The sequence below is a fragment of the Pieris brassicae genome, chromosome Z, assembly GCF_905147105.1.
Source record: "Pieris brassicae chromosome Z, ilPieBrab1.1, whole genome shotgun sequence".
NCBI classification, from domain to species: Eukaryota; Metazoa; Arthropoda; class Insecta; order Lepidoptera; family Pieridae; genus Pieris; species Pieris brassicae.
In genome coordinates, this window is record NC_059680.1 from 12,035,191 (window position 1) to 12,041,750 (window position 6,560).

Sequence of the window (6,560 nt, forward strand, 5' to 3'; positions counted from 1 at the left end):
GACCTTTTCGATAAAAATATTATTAATTCACATATGAAAATTCAATATATATATATATATATATATATATAAAACCTGTAACTACGAGTAGGTGTAAAGCCTAGGATGTGTAATAAAGGATTTCGCTGAAATTTCGAACCTGTTAAACCAATATAAATTATATAAACCAATTATGGAACAGTTAATCTAAGGGGGTAACTATGACTCCGGTGGACTGTGGTATTTCCAAAAAGGCTTGTGCAATAGACAAAGCAGAAGGTACAGGTGCATAGAATTATAGGAATCACAAAGGGTGTAGTGTCTAAGAAAGGGGGTTGCACACCTGGGTATTTGGAAGGCGATTTCGTCGAGGCTGTCTGTAGGCTGGCTTAGCGGTCTCTCCAGCAGACGCGATGGAGCTGTCAAATTATCAGCATTCAGGTTTCGTCTGTATCGGCGCATCTTTCCCTCGTCTCGCCGTAGGTTGTGTAAGCGGAAGAAGAAGATCGACATTATCCCGGAACACCCGGACAATTCTACGCTTGGATCGTTTATCTCCTAGCGTACATAACTTACACTTGGAACTTTAACACTGTTCAAAAGTCACCGTGGTGTTGGTACGTGGTGGTACGAAGCGGCGTCAAGTGTATGTTTACATTGTGAGCTTTATGAAAACTGTTAAATACGGGTTCTGCGTCTTTATGGAAACAGGTCAAGAACGATCTTACCAAGCTTTGTTCCCTCTCGCTTATTAAATCAGTTAACCCGAGGTTTTTACCTAATTTTAATTTGTAAATATCTCAAACGTTTGTAATGTTAAATAAACTGTCGTGGCGAAGAATGTGAAGACATGTAATTACAATCGACTATACCTAGTCCAGCCATAACTTCTGTTACAAATGAAATGCATTTTTAAATTAAGTAATATACATTTTTATTTATGTCTCAGCAAAAAAATAAAATAAATATTCAATTAGAAATGGCCTATGACTATACTAGATGAAGGCCAGTCTGCAATTCTTATATAGTCCGGAACGTTGGTTTCAAGCCAGGCTTGGGTAGATCGTGCCTTGTGACCAAGTGCAGAATCCTGCTCGAAAATCAGTGGACGTATATTTTTAAGTTTGACTAGCTTTTGCTTTAAGCTGACAAGTTTCACGACATGATCCAAGACTAAATCATGATACACTTTGACTGAAGTTTCACTCCTTTTTCACAAAACTATACGCCCCACAAAACCATCGCTGACGCAAGATCATGTTCACGTTGTACTTTTTCGATCACTTGAGCAGCTTCTTTTGAACTGTGTTCCTACGTATTCTTCAATCGTGATTATTTTTTTATTTTGTAAAGAGGATATTTCTGCAAAAACCTGTCTTCTTTTAGTCGATATCAACTCCGGGGAAATAAATACAGATAACACAACTTTCTCTACAGCTGTGATATTTTTGACATTCAACACCTTTTGTCTTCAGTCACTGTGACCACGCACACTGTAAAGCACGCGAAACGTCGGAAAAATTTTAATTTAAAATTATGTAAAATAATTATAAGTTTATTACATAGCTTTCATTCGGTAAAAAAGTGTTTTCTTTCAAGAGGATGTTTCTGTGCTTTTCACCTGCGTATCGCGACATAAGCCGTTTTGATCCACTCTCTTTAATTGTAAAGATTGATTTAGGGCATGTCCTGTATATCGACGATAAGCACCGGTCTTCAGGTCTTGCTTATTACGACGAAATATTGTTGTATCTGTTGATAATACGATATACGAACATATGGGTGTAGCCCAAGCTTTTGAAATGTATGGAATATAACCGACGGTTCCATTTCCACTTGCGCGACAAGGCGATCACTGCACTATTTACTTTAACATATTCCATATTGTAATTTGATAATGAACACGATAAAATATGTGAAATGGCGCACAATCGAAAAAGTTTTTAAAATAATAATATTCCATATTCAAAATAATTAAACGGTTGAAAAAAGAAAAGTTTTTATGTAACAGTATTTATGGCCAGACAAATTATATATATATTGTATAATCATCACTAAACATCAGATAAGCCTCCTGCCCGTTTGCCCCTGTTCTAATAAATTATTACAAACCTTTTATATTTTGTACGTAACAAACAGTAAACTAACTTAATTTTTTCTCTTCCTTCCAGTACATACGGAAATGCGGATACATAATTCATTGGTTTATCACCAACACACCTCTTTCATTCTATCATTCCTTCGTTCATCACTCACTCTACAAACCCTGTCCCTATATGTTAAAAAACATGGAAATCAAAAACTGTGCAAACTTATTGTATTACCACTATTATCTGAAATACCGACAACTAGCTACAAAGATGCAAGGAACGAAGAAGGTATCAAATAGCCACTTCTTCCGTGTTACATAATTGTGTAGCTTATGCAAAACAACGCCACTTACATTAAAATAAAAAATAACGGAGTCTTTGAATAAGGGCAACTGAATTTTGTATGTAAACCTATTGGTTAATATACGAAATATTTTTTGTTGGACACATTTAGTTAGCTTTAATATTTTATAACAACATATTAAATATGTTTAAACAAGTTATTAACCTACGTATCCATTTCTGGGGAATAATCCAGGAAAAATAAAAATAGTAAGACAAATGTTTTTTTTAATATGTACATATAAATATCAGTTGGCAAGGGTGCAATCTTCAAAAATCGTCAGAACTAAATTAGAAAGGTCTACACTTGACGAAAAAACCAAATACGCTGCATAAAAGAGTTGAGGGTGCCCTAAGGCAGTTGTTTAGCGGTAGGGAAAATAAAAACATTCTTACGTTCCGACTGTAACGGATGCGTAATTAAAAAATCAATTAAATGCCAGAGAAAATTACTAAAGTAACCGCTGAATTAATTAGTAAATAATATACAAATCGTTGCTTGATGTAGGATTGTAATTAATTCCAGCTAATAGGAATAAAATTAATTTCTTAGCGTTAAGATATTTTTTATAATATTCTGTCTGCATACTTTGATCTAGCGCTAATTGTAACAATTTATACTTACAATATTCAATACGTCCCACAAAAACACTTTTCCAATAATATAGACGACGATATGGTAGGCTAATAAAACGAATGTTAAATTACGTAATTACATAAAATGTTTTGTAGCAAAATTCTGTGTCGAAGAACCAAAAAATTATTACGCAATATGGTCTTAATGCAATATGGTTTGACGGAAAAAGAATGATTTGATCCATAAGTCAGGTTATAGAGAAGGTACAGAAAAGGACTCACCCTAAGACAAACTTTGTTCCGTTTGAAGAACTTGACTCCGTCAAGAAAATAATGCGAAGTCGAAACAAAGTTTTTTTTAACTATGCACCTCATATATGCTGACAATTATAATGCCATTTTGGGAAAATGTAAATGAACGTGCAAATTCTTAATACCTAAACCTATAGTGTAGTTGAAACACTGGCATCGTCACGTAACCCAAACATGAATGAACAGTTTCCCATATCCTCACGGTAACTGAAGCTTTCGATCTAAACATTCTCGTTATAAACTTATTTACTGCATAAATACAAAACATTTTAAACACATTTTATTGGTTAATTTATTTTTTGCAAGTACTGCCTTTTTTAAATATTGGGTTTCAGTTAATAAACATTTCACATACCATAGAAATAAAATAAAAATTATAAAAAATTGAATCCAGTAAAAGTTCGCTGCGTGATAAAATACATTTTGCCGCTAGGAATAATTTAAATTACATCAACTTTATTTCAATACTTATATGAAGTAAATAATTAACTTGGTTGAAATAATCCCGTATTGAATAATTATCTGCTTGGTTGTATTAATTTGTTAATATCATTTTACTCCGAGCTTACATTCACATAAGGAATGAGGCATTTGATGATCTTTCTTATACAAGTAGGTGATCAGTGTCTCGTCACGTCTCGATTTTCCAGTCAAAGACATGCTGGTTTTCTAATTACATCTTCCGTCACCATACAATCAAGTGTTAGCGCTCACACACACCAAAAAAATTAATTAGTGTCAGCCGTTTCTAGCTTAAGGCCTAAAAGTCGCCTCAACTGCTAGACTCTGTTCTTAATGTTATGCTAAGTAATTTCTCTGTTATTTTTGATTATGCAAGTATTCTATTGTATTAATGACTTTAAAATATAACCTCTTCGTGGCACAAATTACCGACTTCATTGTTTTAATTTTGTTTTTTGAAACAATGATTGTTGATCTTATTTATTTTACTTAGGTAGGCAAGGCTTTTAAGCCCCAAAACCTTATTACAAGTAATACACAGACTTTAGCAGGTGTCATTTAAAAAAATGCAACGGACTATGAACTAATGTTGGTTTATGTTATTATATCAAACGGAATTTTTTAAATATTTGCTTAATAATTATAATTAAATCAGTCCCTTTACGAAATAGACAGAAACGTATGTCCGTATTTGGAAAATACACAACACCTTTTAATACTGAAAAATTACAAAGACAACGTCACGACAGAATTAATTGCAGTGTTCTAAGTACAACAGTGATATTACGTTCCTTTAAAGAGAGGTCACGCTTGTTTAAACGTTGCATCTTTTACAGAACAAACATTACTAATGACTTGGGTGGGATGCATAAACTAGGTATGGTTAAAACTATGGCAGCCTATGAGCAGTTACCTCCTGTAGCAAAATAAAGTACACTTGCAAATTAGGTTTTAATAGATTAATATATATTGTCACTTATGGAGCAGTAACACAGGTTATGTTATGTTATACTCGAACAATTTTTGTCACAGATGCATAAATGATAGATGAAGATTTCTACCTGTAGCTTGGCAATGAAAAATACCTGGTAGAAAGCAAATAACGAGTTTTAAAATTTCGAATCGCTTCATTAACTTAACGCAAATAATTATAATCATTACTGAAGTAATGATCTTATATCAGTATCAACAGCTTAAATAGATGAATTTTATTTAACGGAATATTATCTCAATAATTGGGTAAAAACTAATTTTGTATAATAAAGTAACCTAAAATTGGTTAAAGTTACACGCAAAAATTATGAACCAAAGCTCTAAAGTTACCTTAATAAATGAAAGAGGAATTTTAAAATAAATTATATTAAAAAATAATCAAGCAGCAGGCATTCCTCCTCTCAAGACGAATTTATCAAATAACAATAGCATTTGCATAATTAATAGTATTTCCGCTTCACAATTTATTTAATTTCGCAATTTTTTCATGGGAATTTATAATACAAGATGCGAATTAGAAAATTTATAATATTATAAATATTCTTAACAAAGCTTTTTACTTCACGACTTGTTACCAATATAATAATCTAATACACCACACATCAAATTTTAATTATCAAAACAAAACACGTTCTAAGTTTCCGTAAAATAGATATACTTTATATCCGTACAACATATACTTAATAACCATCCGAAAATAACACTCGCGATTTAAATTTACGGTATTTTGACTATTTAATTTTAAAATGTTATTAGGCCACAATCATAAAAGAAATATAAGTGTTTTGTCACGATTTTCAGTGCGAAACACGGCTGCATCCGGCCCGCGTTCGAACACGACTCTAAGATGCCTTGTACCTCCCGTACCCTCGATCCCTGACACCTCACTCCCCCACCCATCAATTTTTACATTTGTGGTCAATCTATTCGCATTGCAGTGATAAATAAGTTTTAATGTATTATTTAATTAAATATTAAAAATCGGGCATATAACGCACATCATAGATTCACAGCTAAGTGTTTCCTACTAATTTATTTTGTTTATTCTTTGTATCCAGGCATACAAAGATATAAGATTAAATAATTTAATATGTAATCTATGTAAATATATAGTTATAAAGTGTGTTATAACTACATATTTACATAGATTAGTACGTATATGTGAAAATTCATGTAGTCAATATGTGAAAATTTATGTTGGTGTACAAAGTTGTTTATAATTATAATGAATATTAATTTGATAACGTAATAATATATTTTAATAATGTGATATTTTATCACTACTAATAAAATAAGAATTCACTATCATGATATAACTCATATATATGTATGTAAATTCTATATAAAATCCCTTTTAAGACAAATTTGCGCCTTATGTGTGGCAGCTAATGCGAACTTTCGCTTGTACCACCCTTACAATTTTGTACCACGCTATTAATTATTATTATATTTAGTACATAAATAAGTCAAAAATTGTAAGTCTTCTGAGTAAATATGGTAAAAATGTTTTTTTGGTACACCTTATATACAGATTGACCACGCAGGCTGTTAAATTTTCATAAATATACCGTGTTTTATTTGTCAAAATTATTTGTTTAGGGTATAAATCTATTGTGGGGGCAGGTAAATATACAGTTAGCACGCACATATAATACAGGTTGTATAAATTTTAGACTTCTAATAAAGATTTATTGGAATACAGTTAAAAGACTACATTTACAAAAAAGCTCTGCTTGGAGCTTCCTGTAGTCGCTTTTAGGTTGTTGGATATTCTACGTTATGAAATTTTTTCGTGGCCTGTGCCGA

The 6,560-nt window shown here is 32.0% G+C and overlaps 1 protein-coding gene across 9 annotated transcripts in view; it reads right to left on the reverse strand.

The window, feature by feature from the left end:
- LOC123718852 (potassium channel subfamily T member 2) overlaps nt 1–492 on the reverse strand; it is a 47,940-nt gene extending 47,448 nt beyond the window's left edge. For all 9 annotated transcript variants that reach the window (XM_045675780.1, XM_045675783.1, XM_045675777.1 and 6 more), the window contains exon 1: nt 323–492. In XM_045675780.1, coding sequence (XP_045531736.1) covers nt 323–492 — 170 coding nt within the window. The remainder of the gene's footprint in view (nt 1–322) is intronic.
- Nucleotides 493–6,560: the final 6,068 nt, after the last annotated feature.